This window comes from Pseudonaja textilis, chromosome 1 (genome assembly GCF_049901715.1).
Source record: "Pseudonaja textilis isolate UNSWEBS1 chromosome 1, rPseTex1.2, whole genome shotgun sequence".
NCBI lineage: Eukaryota > Metazoa > Chordata > Lepidosauria > Squamata > Elapidae > Pseudonaja > Pseudonaja textilis.
In genome coordinates, this window is record NC_141990.1 from 19,256,487 (window position 1) to 19,274,558 (window position 18,072).

An 18,072-nucleotide genomic window follows, 5' to 3' on the forward strand; every position below is an offset into this window, starting at 1 on the left:
CAGCAGCTGGGAAATCAATGGCTTGGCAATTAACTATACTGGCTTCACTCAGCATTGGATAGAAAAGAAACTTGAGAAAGTCAGCTGGGACAGAGCAGTACCATTGTAAGATTGCAGCTTGGAAGCTTGGGGGGGGAGGGGAAGGAAAGGAGGTAAGAACCTTTCTAAATAAAAATGTAATGAGTTCGAATATTGTGCAAAGTCCTTCACTCACTCACACACACACACACACACACACACACACACACACACACACACACAGACACACTCCTGGCCAAATGATTTAGTTAAAAATACATTTGGAGCATGTGAGCCGAGCCACTGTAGTATCAAACAAGCGTGTTGTACTTCAGCCCTAAGACCTGGATTCAAATCTTTACAGAGCATGCTGTTTTTCTCGCTAGGTTTACATACTACATTAAATGTGGTTTGTTCAACTGTTTCTTGAATAAATTATCATTGTGTGGGCTCATACAATACATAAACTTAGTCATTCACTTTTTCTGTCTTTCTGTCTTGATTTGTATTCTAAAATAATACCGGTAATAAAAAGAATCATAACGAGTGCCAGTTTGATGTAGCGGTTAAGGTGCTGGCCTGGAAACCAGGAGACTGAAAGTTCTAGTCCCATCTTAGGCATGAAAGCCAGCTGGGTAATTTTGGGCTCTCTCTCAGTCTACTCTCCCACAGGGTTGTTATTGTGGGGAAAACAGGAATATTATGTTCTCCACCTTGAGTTCTTTATAAAAATAATTAAGGTGGGATATTAAATAAATGAATAAATAAAATAAACAAACAAATAAAATATGTGTGACTCTAAACTTTTTCAAACTAGGCAGAGATGAAAAAGAGGGGTTATTTGGGGTAAAATAAATTGCATATCTACATAAGGAGCGCCCTTACTGAGATCCATGCATATCTCCGCCATCATGCTGTCCATATACTTGTATACTACCCAGCTCATATGGCTCTGGGTGATTTACAGTATTAACATATTGAGAAACACCAAATTATTATTTTCCTACTGAAGTGCAGCAAAGGCGCATAAATATTGCAAACTTACTTTCACAAAACTGTTCACAGCCATGATGGCCATATCTGGCTGACTTTTGGCATAGTTCATCAAGTAGAGATACACCAGCTTCTTTAGCTCCAAGTTATCTGTCTGCATACAATTCACTACATCAGGGAAAAGGGAACTAGACAAGAAGGACAACTAGGTTAAAGCAGTAATTTCTAGACTGATGGCAGGGGTTAATATTCACTAGAGAGATTCAGATTTAAGACCCCATTTCGTTAAATAATTTCTGGTGATTTTGGGTCTAAGATTCTCCCAGCCCAATCTAATGCATGGTATTACTGTAGAGCAGTGTCCCTCAACCCAGCAATTTTAAATTGTGTGGATTTCACCTCCCAGAATTCCCCAGCCAGCATGGGAATTATGGGAATTTAAGTCCACATAGCTTGAACTTTCTGAGGTTGAGAAAACACTGCTATAGACATAAAATAAGAGGAAATCTATACTGCCTTAATTTCACTAAAATGCACCATCATGACAGCATCTCTCTAAATTTTCAGATAAAGCCATGTTTCATTTGCAGAACACATACTGTAACAACGGATCTTAGAATCTAAGGCAAACATTTGGAGGACCATATTTGATTTTTGTAGATGGCCTGTGGCATGGCATTTAAACACTGGGCAAAGCAAACATGAAGACTTTTCCTAGGCATTTAATCGTTTCTCCCTTCTGCCTCATTGAAATTTACACTTGGGTGAAGAAGTGGGAAAAATGGCACAGGAAAGCCATTAGAGATATGTTACCTGACATCCTTCCCCACTGTCATGGCAGCAATAACTTTTTTCACTGCTTCCTTCCTCTTCTCCTTTTTTTCATTGTTGAGTTCAGCTTTCAGTTCAAAAATTTCCCCTGCAGACAAACATACAAGGACCACAGTCAAAAGAGTTCGGCAGGAGCAAACTAATCCACCCTCCTCCAACTATGAATTCTGCTTTCAGCAGTGGACAACAGAGGCATCCAGGAAATCCTTGCCCTTCGAATCGGGAACTCTGCCTAGAGTGGTCCTCAGAATCTGCTAACACCCAAACATTTAATTATTATGACAGTTACAGACAGCTCTTATTCAGCAACCACAATTTGGACCGACCACTTGGTTGTTGTCGCTAAACAAAAACATTAAGATTTTTATGCTTTTCCTTCAGCTTGCCTTCACTTTACAGACTTGCAAGGATTGTAAATGGAAGGAATAGCAATAGCACTTAAACTTATATACCATTTCACAGTGCTTTTACAGCCCTCTCTAAGCGGTTTACAGAGTCAGCCTATTGCTCCCAACAATCTGTGTCCTCATTTTACCTACCTCGGAAGAATGGAAGGCTGAATCAACCTTGAGCCTGGTGAGATCTGAACTGCCAAACTGCAGGCAGATGGCAGTCAGCAGAAGTAGCCTGCAGTACTGCCTTCTAACCACTGCGTCACCGCAGCTCTAGTCATAAAGTCCCCCCCCCCAAGTTTTATAGTCATAAAGTTATTTTTTCACCACCATTGTTAACTGCAAAGTCCCTAAATGAATCATTCACTAAACAAGGACTATTTTTTACAACAAATACATTGCTTTTAAAGTGAGCTAGGTTACCTTAATCATAGGCTAGAAGAATGACCTTCACACGTGACTAGCATAGTATGAAGGAACCCTTTCTCTTCAGCCTTATGCAGTGGTTAACTGCTGTTAAAAGAATAAATTCCTCTTTGCCAGGAACGGAGGGGGGAAAAGCTCAAGAAACACAAGGCTCAGTTTCTTTCAGAAGCTGTTTGGTGCAGTCATGCCAGTTCCTCTTTGGGTAAATGGCTCTGCAATTAGGCACGTTCACCAGACTGTCATTTTGTGAATATACAGGTCCCCCCATGGAAGCAATTTTTTGTGAGAGTTCTCACCAAATGCTTTCACAATTTAAGTATATAGAACAGTGAAAAATGCTATGTTCAAAAATGCCACAACTTGAAATATTAGCAGCAGGGTTAAAAACATTAAGGATTTATAAGTGTCACTGCTTTGGCAACCTGGAGGCAGCACTTACAGTTTTGCACAAAAGTATTCACTCCTGTTTTAAAAATATCCTTGACACTGCATGCTATCAGAGCTCAGTGGGAGCTACACAAGACTTCTGATACCATTTGGAAGCAAAGATATGCAAACATTCAGAATATCTGAAAGGGAAGCAAATACTTTTCAATAGAACAGGCTGTTCCAGGAGTGGTTTGGAAGCCATCTGTGGTGTTTTGACTGCAATAGTCTGATTTGGGAACACAGCATTTAATTTTGGATTTGATTAATTTCACACATCCCTGCTACAAACCTGTATTCAGTTTGAACCAGAGAGAAGGAGAGAATAAGATTGTCAAAGGAGCTTCTTACACATTGATAACCTACATAAGTATCTCATGTTATCTCACTTCTCAATAACCCAAGAGATCACCTGATTACAAACTGGACTGAAGCATGCAGTATTTCTCAACCTCAGTAACTTAAGGTGTGTGGATTTCAATTTCTGAATTCTGGGAGTTGAAATCCATGGATCTTAAAGTCACTGAAGTTAAGAAACCCTGGGATGATTTCTGATACTTTACTGCAACAGGCACTGTCAAATCATTCTAGCATTTATACATTATGATACTGATGAGAGGAGAAATTAAACACCCTTTTAAGCAAAAGAGCAGAATTAGGAAAGGCACTGCAAATCAGGTGAGCCGAAGAGGGTGGGGGGAAGGGAAGAACCATCAGCTTGTTTAATGACTGCATGATTTCTGGGAGTTGGCAGCTATGAAGATCAATAGCCTTGCTGGAAGCCAGGAATCTCCATTACCTAAGAGAGGGAAGAATAGGCAGGCTCTGCAAACCTCTAATAGTCAGGGATGATCAGAACAGCAGGTGTATAAATGATCTTATCCAATCTTATAACCTCAGCAGGAGATCTACTAGCTGAGGAGCAAGATGTAATCCCAACCTCAGCAATCAAGTGGTAAGTCAAAAAGTCCCTTAGAGCCTACCTTATTCATTGCCTGAAGAGCTCCACATACCCCCCCGTTTTTTGTAACAAGAAAATTCAGCAGAACCTTTTCCCATTACTTTGAAAATGAAAAACTGAAATTCAGACTTTTTTTTTAAAAAAAAGAAAAACTCACCCAGCCTGCAAAAATAAAAAGTGGAAAAAGAAAAATCCCAACCCAACCATATGAAATAGGATTAAGCCTATTTTGTGTCTCCATTCCAACTGATGGATGAGGTTTGGTCCTATGGTTTTACGGTTCTGGGATTTTGTTGTTGTTGTGAGCTGCCCTATGTTTTAAGATAGGCAGTCATATAAATCTTATGTGTAAATGGCTTTGGTTTTGAAATATGCAAAATATGGTTTTGCATATTTTAAGAGTCCAATTGCTATGATTTGTAGATTACATGTCAACATGTTGTATGAACCCAATCGATCATTTATTTTGAAACATTTGGTTCAATAAAAAATAACTTGTTTGTATTACTGCAGCCACATCAGAGAGTCTGGCTGGAAGATCAATATTGAGATCTATATACATTGTTTCTTTTTGTTGCAGCCTGTGTCAGATTAATTATCTTTCCATTGTTCTTTATGCATTGAAGTTAGCAGCTTAACAACTACTAGTGAGGGGAAAAGCTGAAAGTGTGGAAATAACTTTTCATTACATTTCAACTGATTAAAAGCCAACTACCCTTCTTTAAAAAGATTCTCAGAGCTAAGCTTAATTTGATTATCTTGGCCAGATTGTTAGATGAACCATACCATCCCACCTTATTAATAAAGCCATTTCAGAAATGGCTTAGCAACATATGTGAAGCAGCCTAGTTTCTTCATCCATTTGATCTACAGCAGGAATGAAGAATCAGACCCCTGACATCTATTCTTTCATTTCCTAATATTTTTATCTTAATTCTCGTATCAGCTTGCCCTCTCATGTAACCCAGCAAGTCGTATTGGGAGGCAAACTGTATCCATTGTAGAGAGTTAACATCCAACATCGCATCACAGATCAAATCTAACCTTTTTTATTGGTGGTGAAGTATTTGGAGTCTGTCATGATTTCGGTTTCCTATTGCACCTAGGAGGGGAAAAGTGCACAATTTAAGAAATCTGTACCTCTTTTCATGGCAATGCATTTGTGACTGCTTTAAAACAGTTGTTTTGTTATCTGCTTCAAACTGTAAATCTATTAGTTCCACAGAATAGTAAATAGTATTCAAGATATTAAAAATCCCAATATTCCAAAGAGAAGTAATAGGTCAAACAATATTAATAATCAACTATAGGGTTTTTTTTACTGTGAAGCTTCAGGCTGGGTAAAACGAATGGCCCTTTCTAAGATCTGATGGTCCTAAGTTGCAAATTGACAAATGATAATTTGTATGGTAATAAAAGGTCGTCAACCAGTGTCCTGGTACATTTTATCTATAATATTAAGAAACCATTAATATCAAATAGTATGTACCAGGAAAAACAATGCAAAAAGGGGAAAATGACTCTCCTAAGATATGAAGCAGTTTTTATGCTCAGAATTTTTATACACACACACACACATTTCACTTCTTTAAGTATAGAAGGAAATAAAGTCAACCAATGACCTGTGTCTCAAGTAACTGGGGACTTATGAAGCCTCTCGATGCACTGATTCCAAAGTGCACCTCAATTCTCTGAGTTGCTCCAGCTCAGGCGTCTTCAAACTTGACAGCTTTAAGACTTGTGGACTTCAACTCCCAGAATTCCTCCTCCAGTCATTTCAGCTCAGGAATTCTGGGAGTTGAAGTCCACAAGTCTTAAACTTGCCAAGTTTGAAGACTCTTGCTCCACGAGATGAAGTGCAAGAAGAGATGCCTAGAGCATAGTTACAGTGACTCAGGCAGGGAAAGCTTCCAGGGCCATAGCAAAAGATATTCATGCTATCTGATAGACACACATTTCTTAGGTTTGCACTTTTTCTGAGCAGGACCAAGTGAGTTATCTGAGGCCCAGTCTTGTGATGCACCCACATATTTGCATTTCGAACCAGTTGTAGCTCTTGGATGGTCTTCAAGAGTAGCCCAGTATCCAATTGTGAAGTGACTGAAGGCATGGGTGACACCTGAGTGGCCAAGGGTGCAACTGGGGCACAAGGTGAATCTTGCCCTCTTGCTTATAAGTGTCACCTATTCTAGGTGCAGTACAGTAGCTGCAAGTCTAGGAAGAGCCCAAGTTACGCATTAATGGGAAAGTGCAACATTTTTTTCTGTTCCAAGAGAGTAGCTCCTCCAAAGGGAGTAGGGAATACATATGTAGGATATAGCACCTTTTGCCCATGTGTTATTGCTGCTTTATGAGCTGCACTGGTTACCAGCCAGGTTCTAGTCACCAATAAAGCCCTTCATGGAATAGGAATTTAAAGGATCACCTTTCTCCAAATACTGCCAATCTGGTATGATCGAACAAGGTGGATGCACTCCTGGTCCCTTCAATTAAACATTGTCATTTTATGGGACCAAAGAAGCGTGCCATCTCTCTTCCATTTCTGCTCTTTGGAACAGCAGCCCCAGAAATACATATGGCTCCCACACCTTAAATGTTCCAGGTGTCTCTTAAGATCTGGCTGTGTTCCCAGGCCTGGGATCAGGATATTTGTGGAAGCCCTGTCAATTTATTTCCCTGGATTTTGTTTGTGTAATTTTATCAGGGTATCCTATTTCTTTTAAATTATGTATTCTTTGAAATGTGGTAAGCAACTTTTTGGAGTCAGGAAGCTTCGAAATCCAATCAATAAATAATGACAGTCATAAAAAGAGTTTTTCTCTGAAGCTAAAGACCACCCATCTAATTCAAGAAGCCAGGAAGGAATAAATGAACACATAGAAGATGCTTCTTTCAGCTAAGCAACACTCGTGACTGAAGGCTGTTTCATCACAGCAGTTCCTGCCCCACCCCCCTCCACAAACCTCAGAGGAAGAAAGACACAAACTATATTGTTTCTAATCCGAGAATCATCTCTCCCGAACAGCTTTAAGAGTCTAATCAGAGGAGGTGCTTCGCTGGTGCCAGCAAGAGCCAGCATTTCCAAGCAATGTGTCTTTCTTTGCACAGGAAACTGGTAGACCAGCCCATCCTCATATTGTGGCAAGGAATTAACTCCTGCTTAATGACATGGCAGAAATATATTTGTGCCTGTTTGGCGGAGGGGAGAGCATATTAAACAATATCAGATTAAAGGGGAAAATCTATCCTACTCAGTTCAAAGAATTTAAATTTGATACTGGCTTACAGGAATCTAAAGAATCTCTATTGCTAGCCATGGTGCTGGGAGCCAAAATCGTATTGTTTTCATCCCTGGAATTTGTTACTGGAGCCTAGGAATTAAATGGTTTTTTTATTTATGATATGAATCTATCAACAAATCCAAGAAGTCTTCAAGTGCAAGAAACAGAAATATTCAGTTAAGAGTGCAAAATGATTTCCAGGTATTTTAACCGAACTGTTTTTTCTTAGAACATGCATGAAACAATACTGGCCTCCCTAAGCAAGCAGTGATTCCTAATTCAAATACCTCATTTCTAGATAAGATAACGAGCACTACGTCTCTGCAAAGAACCAAAAGCCTCTACCAAGCTGTTAGTACACTCTTCCCTTCTGTGCAATCTGTGTTCAGAGTGCTATAACCATGGTTAAACTAACTATGATGGGGGGGAGGAAATCCCTCAATCTTTAGGATTGGAATTTCACAAGAAATGATAAGCTAACCAGATAGGTTAGTCATTAGTTCATACCTAGTAGGAAAAAAATATGGCTACCAGATTCCAATTTAGTGCGCTGTGTGAATTATGACTAACACAAGGCTCCTCTTGGCCAGTTTAGATCAGAAACATTTCCATAAGAACAGCACCAATCTTATTTCCACCTCCTTTGAACTTAAAATATTCCAGGGCATGCTGATAGTCCAGATGCTGCATGGGGTTAAAACCTGGGGATGGGATGTGGAGGTTATTCTTCAATTGGAAGTAGTCTAAAACATCTTCTTAAAGATGATCTTGGGGCTCCCAAGGGTACCCTCATAGCTAATCTAAGAATGGATGCTAGGTTACTCTTCATTGCTGACAGAATACATCTTGCATTGCTGGGGCACTATAAGAAATCAGAAAGTCTTCAAGAATCTATCTTTGCTTTCTCCATTACTCCATTACAGTTGGGAATCAATGGACTGCACTTTTGTCACCGATAGTAACTCAGCTCTTGGAAAATAGAAAATATTAGGCCTTTTGATGTTTGGTGTAGTTGTTAAGGTGCTGGCTTAGAAACCAGGTGACTGTGTGAGTTCTAGTCCCACCTTAGGCATGAAAGCCAGTTGGGTGACTTTGGGCCAGTCAGTATCTTTCAGCCCAATCTGTCTCACAGGGTTATTTTGTGAGGAAAAGAGGAGGAAGGATCTTTAGTTATGCCACGTTTAGTTATTTATAAAGCAATAAAAGCACTTCCACTGCCCATTTACAATGAAATTTTGACCACATTATTAATGGTGGGTGAATTCAAGAGCTCGGACTCGAATGGCTAAATTGTTATGTTGCAGGCATGTTTCTAACTTTAGTAGCCAGATTGCTACTTTTGCTCTGTCTTCATTTAAACTCAAGTTGTTAATCATAGCCCCGACTGTATCTTGCTTTGACCTCTTTGTATCCAACATTGTCATTTTGTTATATTGTATTTCATGCTGTGTTACAATGCTATGATCCATAGTTTCAAAAAGAAATCTTATTCATTTTACTTGACTCCCAACCACTAACTAGGAAATTCCGCCAGATATCTATTTGAGATCCTGGCATGGTACCATTGGTATCATTTTTCAATGCCTGCCAGCTCAGCTCTATCAAATTCTTTAATAAAACACCATTACTTTACAAAGCCACTGTGAGGTGAAGGTGTTGGTCTAGGAGCAGGGTTCTAGTCCATTCTCAGCACCTTGGAGATAGTCTCTCTAAGGCCAACCTACTGTACCTGAAAGGCTTCTTATTAAGGGGGGAAAACAGGAGGAGGGGGCACTATATTCTTGCCTATAAATATATAAATAGCGGCACTATAAATCTAATAAATGCAGAACGTTCATTGCTTTCTTTTACTAATTTATAAATGGTGACTGACTGTATCCACCCCTACTGCACTAGCCCACTGTGAAGACAACTCTTAACTTCTTTCCTACTGAACTTAAGATCTCCATCCCAAGGACAGCAGATTCCTTTTCCAGCTACCCACATCTATTTTCTGACATGCAAGACATCCTCCTTCCTTTCCAACCAAAGCAGAGAAATATCTTGCAAGTGCGATTTTTTTGCACTCTCACCTCACAATCCTTCCCTGTTCCTGAAAGCCCTATTCTTCCACCTGACCCCAAATTCCCTTAAGATACCTACTGAAGGAACCCCAGCTTCGCTCTCTGCAGCGCCCCCCATACCTGTTATTAATCTAACCAATCCAAAACTTTCTCCTCCAGTACTCTTCCTGACTTTTCCTCGTTTTCCACAATGCTTCCACTGCAGATTGTAAATTCCTCGATGGCAGGGGACTTGAGCCCACCTTGTGGGCTTTAGTTTTTTTTGCTTTTAAAATAGGTGCTATTAAGGTCTGCAGATTCAGCGAGGGGCAACTATGTGCATCTCCCCAAAATAGATAATTATTCCCCAATCACCTTTCCACTTCCCTCCCCAAGCAACGACGTCTCACTTCTCTTCTTGAGATCAGCAACCTGCAAGCTCCACCCGGGAAAGGAGCCATTCTATCTGGGGAGAAATCATACTATAATTCACCTTTCCAACACCCACCCACCCACCCACCCAGGAACCCCACACCAGAATGCCAGGGGAAAAAACCCGATCCCCGCCCTCATATCAAGCCCATGCCCTACCCAAGGGAGGAGCCATTCATCCTCCACCCCACCCAGCAATTCCTCAATGGGCGGAACCACATAGCCAGTCAGTCCCCCAACTAACCTACTACGAAGAGGGGAGTCCTCGAAAAGGCTTGATACTGAAGAAAAGACGACAACGGAGAAGGATGGAGCAGTAACGGTCAGTAGCAACCGTAAAACTGCTTCGCTTGGGAGGAGACCGGAAGCCGGGCTGTCTGGGAAGACCAACCAACGATATGCGCCACGCCTTCCTTCTTACACCGTCCGCAGCCACAGAGCTTCAGCGGCCTAGATGGGCACACCCACTTCCTTCCGGTAAAAACACGCCTATCTCTGTAAGAGAGGAACGCTGCTCCGTTAAAAGGTTAGATATGACTGCATTATCATATTATACCTTCCGGGATCGTCCAATCCTTCCGAAACAGCTTTTCGTTTTTAGCTCTCCAGACTGAGGTTTGGAAAGCCTGGAGAGGGTTTCCACATGTAAATTTATGGGGCATTTTCTTCAACGTCAAGAGCGTCTCTTCTCCCGCCGGAGAGTCCTCCCAACGGGACTAAAGCCTGTTTGCCTTCTCTGTAAGTCTATGGTGCGATAGAAACAAACTAAAGGAAATTCTAGCGCGGCCTGAATTTCGGCAGCACCGAAACTGCAAAGCGGTAGCAGCGGCAGCACCGCCGAGGGGGCAGCCGCTGTGGACGGAGTGGGGTCGAGGTGGGGAAAATCCTGACCGGTCACTCTCCGGCACGCGGGGCGCAGGAATGTAAGAGCACCCTTGTAATTTTCCCGCCCGTTTTTTTTCCTGCGGGATGTCTGACCCCTGCCATGAACACCATACAATTTAATGGCCAGAGCCATTCCTGCCATCAGGCGGCTTTCTTTATTGGTTTCATTCGGGCTTAATTCGGATGCAAGCACTTTAAAAATATATATTAAAAAGATAGAAGGGGAAAAAAATCTGAAGAAAATGATAGATATAAGGTGTGTTTGTGCAAAGTTCTTACTCATAATTAAACTTGGTGGCTTCAATGCAACCTCGTTTGCATGGCAGGATGGACTATGGGCTTTGAGTTCACACAACATATTAGGCTAAAATGTGTATGATGTGGGCTTGGTGCATCCAGCAATGATGGAGAGCCATATGGGAATTATAGCTAATTATATGTATCATCGTCCTTGAGTGAAATAGCTTACTGTATTAAATAACTTGCCATTTTTCAATTAGAAATGAAAAGATCAATAATTTAAATATATCCATCTATCATTCTAGAGAGAAAGTTTTAGGGCTTTTGTAATGTCTTCTGAAACCCTGTTCTGTTTTGTTTCATTTATGAATTATTTTGGAAAGTTTGTACTTTTCATTCCAGAAGAGACCATGGCAGAACATGGGGCTCATCTCACTGCCACCTCCACATATGAGGACAGGCCTTCTATATTTGAAGTTGTTGCCCAAGACAGTTTGATGACTGCTGTGAGGCCAGCATTTCAACATGTGATCAAGGTAAGAATGGTTGGTGAGTGAGTATTGAGGGAAGGATAACTATTATTTTTCTGTGCTTTATCTAAGGTTAAATAATGGTCAGAACAATGAAGAAAATATGAAAGCATGGAAGGGCAGGGGGAAAAATTGCATGCATATGTGACATCCATTTTTTTTTACAATTGGAAGATTTATTTTAGGTACCAGATACAGAAAGAGAATGCTTCCTCAGATCTTGTTAAGCTCAGACCAGGATAGTCAGACCAGGATAATCAAATCAGTGACTTTCCATTAAGCCTACAATGGAAATCTAGATCATATCTATAAATTATAATTCATAGCTTAGAATTTTATTTATTTTTCTGCTGAAAATAATTAAAGCAAATCCAGTTTAAAATAATAACATCAACATGGATTCCAATTTATGAGTTCTGCCTTGAAACTTTCCAACAATTATGAAATTTTGAATTTTAAGAGAAAATTATGAAATATTACAATAATGTTAACCGCATTGTTACTGTATTTTTACATCTATTTTTGTCTTTGTGTGTGTGTGCTAGCTACATCTCTTTTCATGTCTTGATCTTGATCCAGTAATGGGACACAACTTCTAGCATGTCATTCAAAAGCCACAGAGTCCTCATCTTGAAAAAGGCTGTGTTATCTTCCAACAATTTCAAAACAAAACAAAACCCCACAAAGTAGCCAAAACAAAATGTTTCAAACATTGATAAAAATGTCATGACACATCCGGGTTTATTACTCTTACCCTCAATTGTCTTTTGTACTAGGTATTGGCTGAATCCAACCCTTCATATTACGGTTTCCTCTGGCGCTGGTTTGACGAAATCTACACCGTCTTGGATCTTCTACTCCAGCAGCACTACCTCTTCCGGTGCAGTGCTTCTTTTTCTGAAAACTTCTACGGCTTGAAGAGAGTTGCACTGAAAAGAAAAAGGAATCAGCAGATACCCTTGGCCACTGCTGGACTTCCCCCAAAGCATCACTGGAAATCTCTCTGCTTGTTGGTCCTTGTTCCGTATCTGAGAACTAAACTGGAAAAGTTGATCTCCCGTCTCCAGGAAGAGGACGATTATTCTATCCACCCTCCGTCATCTTGCTGGAAGCGGTTTTACAAGGCCTTCCTGGCTGCCTATCCCTTTGTGAACATGGCTTGGGAGGGCTGGTTTCTGGTGCAGCAGCTATGTTACATTCTGGGGAAGGCTCAGCATCACTCCCCGCTGCTGAAACTGGCTGGTGTGTATTTGGCTAGGCTGACAGCAGAAGATCTGCGGGCTTTGGAAAAGGTACCTGTAGCTGCTGGTGACGTCCTGCAGTCATCAAACAGGTGAATAGAAGTGAAAACCCTAAAAACAATCTCCCCCCTTGCTGATTTTGCTTGCTTCCTTCAATTATTGGGTATATTTATATACTCACAATGTTTGTATATCATTTAAAAAGTAATACTCGCCAGGTGGTTAATCATTAAAAATGTAGGCCATAAAGATGAAAGTTTAAGAAAAAGATCTTATTACTACACCTGGGAAAATTTAAGAAACAACAAAAGCATCTTCAGCAAGCACCACAAAGATTGAAATAGGTCAAGACTCTCTAAAATCTATTATGTAGGCAGTCCTTGACTTACAACCATGATTGGGACCAAAATTTCCATTTCTAAGCAAGGCATTTTAAGAGTGGCTCCTGATTTTATGATCTTTTTTCCCATGGCTGTTAAGCAAATCATTGCAGTTGAGTGAATCATATGGTTGTTAAGCAAATCTAGTTTCACCCATTAACTCTGCTTGTTGGAAACCAGCTGGGAAGATCACAAATGGCAATTACATGACCCTTGGACATTGTAAATACCTGCTGGTCGCCATGTGCCCAAATTTTGATCATGCGACTGGATATTGTATCCGTGATAAGTGTAAGGACTGGTCTTTCATTTTTTTTTCAGTGCTGTTGTAACCTTGAGCTAAATGAATGGCTGTAAGTCAAGGATTACCTGTGGTTTTTAGCAAGTACACCTACAGAGTAAAGTAATGGCTAAGATTTTTCCTATTTTTGAAGATCAGTTTCTCTAACAGTCATTTGAGAGCCATATGTTGAGTGGGAATTTTCTGTTTACAACTTTTTATACTCTATTTTTTCTTCCTCAAACTAATCTTACAAAAATTTGGGGGTGTTATACCTCCAATTGCTAAATGCTGGAAACCAGGTATTTGGATGAATAGCTAATCATAGTTGTATCTCGGGGATTTTTCTGGCTTTTTCTCTTAGAGAATTCAGGAGATTGACTTTTTATTGTAACCCTGAATTTGCGTCTTGACGCTTTCCGTGTTTCTTAATAATACTGTGAATTTTGTTATTAATTTATTTTTTATATCTTTCCCCTTTCTGCAGCATGAAAGAGCAAATACAGTCAGCTGGGAAAAAAATCTTGGGGGGCCTGGCTTTCTCCCTCTCCACCGGCCTCTCTGTGGGCATCTTCTTCCTCCAGTTCTTGGAGTGGTGGTATTCGGCTGAGAATCAGGAGACCATCAAATCGCTGACTGCTATGCCAATCCCACCACCACCTGTGCACCTGGACTACGAGACCGATTCACCTCTTTTGCCAAAACTCAAGACAATATGTCCATTGTGTCGTAAAATCCGTGCCAACGATACAGCCCTCTCCACCTCTGGCTTTGTTTTCTGCTATCGCTGCATCTACCCTTATGTGAAGCATCACCAGCAGTGTCCCATCACTGGCTATGCCACTGAACTTCAGCACCTTATCAAATTATATGCACCTGAAAACTGACAGGTCCATTCTTCAATTTTTATATAAAAACTGGAATGCTACATTGCAGAATTGGGTGGGTTTTTTTCTGATTGTACTAAGCATGACCTTTAAGAGGGTAGCTATGGGTTATACTAGCTGTTTGGAGAATCAATAGAAGTCAACTGTTGTCTTTGGACCATCTCACCTAATATCTAATAAGTGAAAACGGATTAGCTGAGAAAGATTAGACAGAAAGAAGGCCCAATCTGTTTCTCATCAGTATGACTTGAGGCACATTTCCAAGGGTAAACTACTTTTCCTAGAAACAATTGGTCATTAACTGGCCAGCTCAGGGTTACAGACCAAGTTGTGAGCAGGTTTTAGAAAAAAATAGCTTTAATAGAAGCAGCCTAGAACTAAGAAGAAAATTCCTGATAGAACAATTTGCCTCCAGAAGTTGTGAATGCTCCAACATTGGGGATTGGACAACCATTTGTCTGAAATGGTATAGGGTCTCCTGCCTGAGCAGTGGGTTGGACTAGAAGACCTCCAAGGTCTCTTCCAACTCTGTTATTCTTTTCAAATTTCGTCATACATTATTGATAACTTTCAGTTGCACACTGCTGTAAGTGACCATGAAAAGACAGAAAAGCTGCTGAGAGGAATCTAAGCAGCTAACCTTTAAATATTTTCTAGCAGCAGCAAGGTAGCGGTTGTTACCTATGAAGCATTCACAGCAAGGAGCTGGGTTATTTACAAAACCTCATCTTCCTCATTTCTGTCCATCCCACCAGGTCCAACTGGAGGAGCACACTCTGGGTCCTCAATTGAAGAAATGGGCCCTAGGTCCACTATGACATAGGAAGCAGGGTTTTTTTGTCATAGTACCTGCCTTCTGGAACACCCTATCCCCAAGGTTATATTGGCCCTTGATGCTACTGATCTTTTGCAAAGCACTAAGATCTGGATGTTCTCCAGAATATTGGGATTGGAAAGGATAGCCTATGAAATGAGATGAGATTGTATTGTTCAGTTTTTATTGGGTTTTTAGCAATCACTGTAGGTTCTTCATATTTTCTTGATCATTGTTTTTGCATTGTTTTTATGTTTGCCACCCAAAATCACAGCTGCAAGCCATGTAAGTCAAACAAATGATACATTCCTCAAAATAAACAAGAAACTGCTTAATAGAGATTGCCTTTGGACATCATGATAAATATTAACATTGTATTACAAAGGCTTTTATGTTGCTTCAATCAGTTTTTACTTTAAGAGACACTATGAGAAAAACAAGCCCAGAACAATCTGAGATTTGAATTCTAACTCTTCTGGAAAAAGTGCGAGATTATAAGCTTCTGTTTGATAAAATGAAAGTTGGCTTTGGTAAACAAGGTTACAAATACAAACCCAACCATTTGGGGGACTCAACAAGATTTCTGAACTGTTAAATCCGGGATCCTTTTGATGCGTTACATAAAAAGGTGTAATAGGGGATAGAAAACTGGTATATTTTCTCCCATGCTACTTGAAGCTTCTAAATAAAATGCAGGGGATTGATTCTGGATTTTTTGTTTTTGGGATATTTTTTGCTTCCTTAATGGTTTTAACATGAGTCAGCTTGGTAGGGTGACAGATCACTCAATGGTTGTGTTTACAAAATAGGCTATATCAGGACCTGCTAGAGATATCCAATGCATAAAACATTGCTTACAAATTAAGATTGCTCAGAATAGCTCAACATGTGTGAATCCATTCCATCTGTTTTCCATCAACCTAAACTGTCTCCCTCTTGTTTGAGGAAGGAACAACTATTTGTCTATAAGTAGCACTGAAATACATCTGGCAGTCTATAGTTAGGTCGCTTTCATCCATCCTCCATAGTCAATTTTGTAGTAAGCCCGTCAGATAACTTATTAATGAAAGCTCTCTGTGGATTCGTCTCCAACACCAAGCCTTACGAGGTCTCTGGATTTCAGCAAGACCCCACAGCTCAGACTTGTTTTTTGCTTTCCTTCCCCTTTCTGTCTCATCGCCTTTTGTTTCAAGCCAAATTTTCTACCCTTCCCAAAAGACAGTCATCTATATGCAAAGTCCACCATGGAAGGTCTCTTCTAGACAATATCATGGCAACACAGCCTATTGATCTGTTATGCTAGTCATTTTCTTTATCTGGATCAGTAACATAGACTTAGTGTTGAATTTATGTTTACTGACAAATAAAGGGAGACTACTATAGATCTATTTCAAGCTATTTAGCTCTCATCAGCTAGCCATAACCTCCTGGGATTCAAACCTAGACTACTTGCATATTCAGTAGATGTACAGACTTACAGAGTTTACAAAACTGTTGTCCTTTGTATGTAAGTCTTGCAACTCTGTTTCCTCTGCTACATGAGTCTTTTTTTAAAATAGAATGTTGCTAGGAAGAATTCTTTTAGAAATACCTTGTATAAGCATAACATTCTTGTTACTGCCTCTGGTCTTGTCAACAGTAAGCCATCACCTGTACAAAATAAAATCCAGTTGTTACTGTTTTCATAGAATCAGTGTTGGAAGGGACCATTTGGGCCTTCAGTCCAATCACCTGTGCAAGAATCCAAATCAAAGCATCCCCTCTCCTTCACCACATCCAGTGAAAAGAGGTCCACCACCTCCTATTATGCAGCTTTTACTGTTAGGTTTTTCAGACTAGCATCATCGAAAGTTTATAACATTGTGGAAACAGTGCCCAAATAATCACATCATAGAATCAGAGTTGGAATGGACCTAGATGGTCTTCCTTTCCAACATCCTCAAGCATTAATTGTACTTATGTTGGAACAAAATCTCAAACAATTTGTCATCCACATATCCAGTTTTATACAGATCTTGTTTTAAAGTAGCATTTTTTTCCATTTCTTTTACTTTGAAAAAGATGTATTTATTTATTCATATAACCACCCTACTGCAATGCGACTTGAGGTGATGAACACACACAAAAATATTATTAAAAATAATAAAATGTTGTATCTGGGGCAATTTTACACCACCCAATCCCATGAATAATCAAGTTGGGCAGAAACTAGTTAACCCAGTATCCAGGAGAAAAATCAGGTCTTAAGAGACTGCTAAATAGGGCAATCAAATAAATAGGGTGATCCAAATCTCTCATCCATTGGACAGGTCTGGTAACAAAGAAGGTCATCTGGATTCTATCATCTGCTTGAGTGATGGGACTAAGAGAACATCCACTCTATCCAATCTTATTGGATGACAAGTAATCAGAAACAGTTTGTGCTGCAAATAACCAGGTAGTATACTACAAAGTTTTAATTAACAGTGTCTTAGGATTTTAAAAGATTCAACTGTTTATTTGCCATTCCCTGTGAAAAACATATCATTTTTTCCTATAGAACTCAAGTAGGTCCATTCCAAACTTTGTATTTACCCTGGTGGTCCTTTTTCTACAATGGAAAGAAGTACATATCTTTCTCTGGTGAGAAAATGGCTTTGCTGTGAGAAAGAGCTGCTGCATTTTTAACTCCATCTGATATTTCCCTCTAGGATGTTTCTTTGACATGTCAGTTGTCAACCCTTGTAACTGGAAGGAACTGGTGTTCTCCATTCTAAAAACTGTAGCAATTTTTCTATTTCTGCTTCCGAGAGAAAGTGGGAAGAATAACTCAAGTTTTCATCCACCAATCACTGAAGAAAAAGAATCTTCACACGTGCAAATGTCTACTTAAACTACTTTAAATGCAATAGATTCAACCCCTCTCTCCCATGAAATCTATTTCTGTCCCAAACATGTCCAGCAATAACTTAGAACTAAGGAGAAATCTCCTGAGAGTTAAGAACAATTAATCAGTGGAACAACTTGCCTCCAT

At 39.9% G+C, this 18,072-nt stretch overlaps 2 protein-coding genes across 8 annotated transcripts in view; one reads left to right on the forward strand and one right to left on the reverse strand.

Annotated features, from left to right (window-relative positions):
• Positions 1-10,184, reverse strand: part of AP2B1 (adaptor related protein complex 2 subunit beta 1) — a 71,299-nt gene extending 61,115 nt beyond the window's left edge. For both annotated transcript variants that reach the window (XM_026708684.2, XM_026708683.2), the window contains exons 1-4: positions 10,047-10,184; positions 5,092-5,149; positions 1,825-1,930; positions 1,064-1,199 (exon numbers count right to left, since the gene is read on the reverse strand). In XM_026708684.2, coding sequence (XP_026564469.1) covers positions 1,064-1,199; positions 1,825-1,930; positions 5,092-5,128 — 279 coding nt within the window. In that variant the 5' untranslated portion in view covers positions 5,129-5,149; positions 10,047-10,184. The remainder of the gene's footprint in view (positions 1-1,063; positions 1,200-1,824; positions 1,931-5,091; positions 5,150-10,046) is intronic.
• A 69-nt stretch (positions 10,185-10,253) lies between these two features.
• PEX12 (peroxisomal biogenesis factor 12) lies at positions 10,254-15,767 on the forward strand. 6 transcript variants are annotated; one of them, XM_026708687.2, is made up of 4 exons: positions 10,254-10,328; positions 11,330-11,463; positions 12,234-12,790; positions 13,846-15,767. In XM_026708687.2, the coding sequence occupies exons 2-4, from the start codon at positions 11,338-11,340 to the stop codon at positions 14,243-14,245; spliced, it is 1,083 nt and encodes a 360-aa protein (XP_026564472.1). In that variant the 5' UTR covers positions 10,254-10,328; positions 11,330-11,337; the 3' UTR covers positions 14,246-15,767. The 6 variants fall into 6 exon arrangements, with proteins under 6 accessions (XP_026564472.1, XP_087783336.1, XP_087783347.1 ...); XM_087927210.1 differs by having other exon boundaries at positions 10,268-10,676; XM_087927221.1 differs by having other exon boundaries at positions 10,279-10,943.
• Positions 15,768-18,072: the final 2,305 nt, after the last annotated feature.

Bases quoted from the DNA above. Each gene is read 5' to 3' on its own strand.
- PEX12 (XM_026708687.2), top strand. From the start codon at position 11,338: ATGGCAGAACATGGGGCTCATCTCACTGCCACCTCCACATATGAGGAC. The intron at 11,464-12,233 runs GTAAGAATGGTT...CTTTTGTACTAG, and splicing joins CATTTCAACATGTGATCAAG to GTATTGGCTGAATCCAACCC. The intron at 12,791-13,845 runs GTGAATAGAAGT...CCCTTTCTGCAG, and splicing joins GTCCTGCAGTCATCAAACAG to CATGAAAGAGCAAATACAGT.